Source organism: Microtus ochrogaster, chromosome 8 (genome assembly GCF_000317375.1).
Source record: "Microtus ochrogaster isolate Prairie Vole_2 chromosome 8, MicOch1.0, whole genome shotgun sequence".
NCBI lineage: Eukaryota > Metazoa > Chordata > Mammalia > Rodentia > Cricetidae > Microtus > Microtus ochrogaster.
In genome coordinates this window covers 39,963,969-39,965,126 of record NC_022015.1, presented here as the reverse complement: position 1 = coordinate 39,965,126, position 1,158 = coordinate 39,963,969, and the positions used below count along the sequence as shown (strand labels likewise).

Below are 1,158 nucleotides of genomic sequence, written 5' to 3'. Positions count from 1 at the left end.
TCGAACCCACAGAGATCCGTCTTCCTTTGTGTTCTGAGTGCTGGGATTAAAGGTGTGTGCCACTACTGCCCCGCTAGTGCTTTAACTTAATTACTTTGACCCTAGAGTGCATGTTAATATTTGTGGAGTAAAACGTTTTTTTATTCTCTTCCCCCTGCCAGAAGATACCTAACTTTTATTATTCCTATGAAAATTTAAAATCCTACAGAAAGACAGAAAGAGTTAATGTGCTCCTGTATTGTTTCTCTCCACAATGGAACATTCATTAAGATTTTATGTATTGGTTTTATCTGCTTTTGTATTATTCTGAAGTATTTTGTAGTTAGCTCTAAAATCCTTCCTTGAGACTCTGAAGTCTTTAGCAAGTATCTCTTCTTACCTTGCATTCTAATGTGTGTGTATGTGTGTTCTCTATGTTGAGAACTGGGTGCTGGGATTAGAGGCGTGCGCCACCATCACCTGACTCAACTTGAGATTTCGATATCTACTGAAGTCCACAGAGTGATATACCTTTAACATATTGCCAAACATACAAGTTAAAGCCACCTTGAGTGGCCTTCTCATAGTCTTACTTGTAGTAGAGCAGATTCCCACGGTAAATGTTACCTTCGCACAAGTTCTTATATTTAACAAGACCTTCTTTCTCTGTATTTTTCTAGGCTGTTCAGCTTGACCCTGAAGAAACTTGTTATGCTTAAGGAAATGGACAAAGATCTTAATTCGGTAGTCATTGCTGTGAAGCTGCAGGTGAGTTGAATGGTGAATTTTCAGGGCCTGGAGAAACTAGACAGTGCTTTTCCCTGTCCCAGCTACAGAAACTCCCTGAGCCACCCCTCTCCTCAGCTAGGTAGAGGAACAGTTGAGGAGCAGAGAGGAACATCTGAGCTAATGAGACAAGAGTTCCAGTTCCGCCTCTAAGATCCTCAGTTTCTTGATATTTGTCTTGAAGAACAAAATGGTCCTTCTCTGCTGCCTGCCTAATCATATCAGTGAAACAGACAGCATCATAAAGGAATAGGGCTGCGCTGGGCGATGGTGGCGCACGCCTTTAATCCCAGCACTGAGGAGGCAGAGGCAGATGGATCTTTGTGAGTTCGAGGCCAGCCTGGTCTACAAGAGCTAGTTCCAGGCCAGGCTCTAAAACTACAGAGAAGCCGG

General features: G+C 42.7%; 1 protein-coding gene across 1 annotated transcript in view; it reads left to right on the top strand.

Annotated features, from left to right (window-relative positions):
• The window catches only part of Pacs1 (phosphofurin acidic cluster sorting protein 1), a 146,063-nt gene that overhangs the window by 98,434 nt on the left and 46,471 nt on the right, over window positions 1-1,158 (top strand). The window contains exon 2 of the mRNA XM_005351977.2: window positions 660-747. Coding sequence (XP_005352034.1) covers window positions 660-747 — 88 coding nt within the window. The remainder of the gene's footprint in view (window positions 1-659; window positions 748-1,158) is intronic.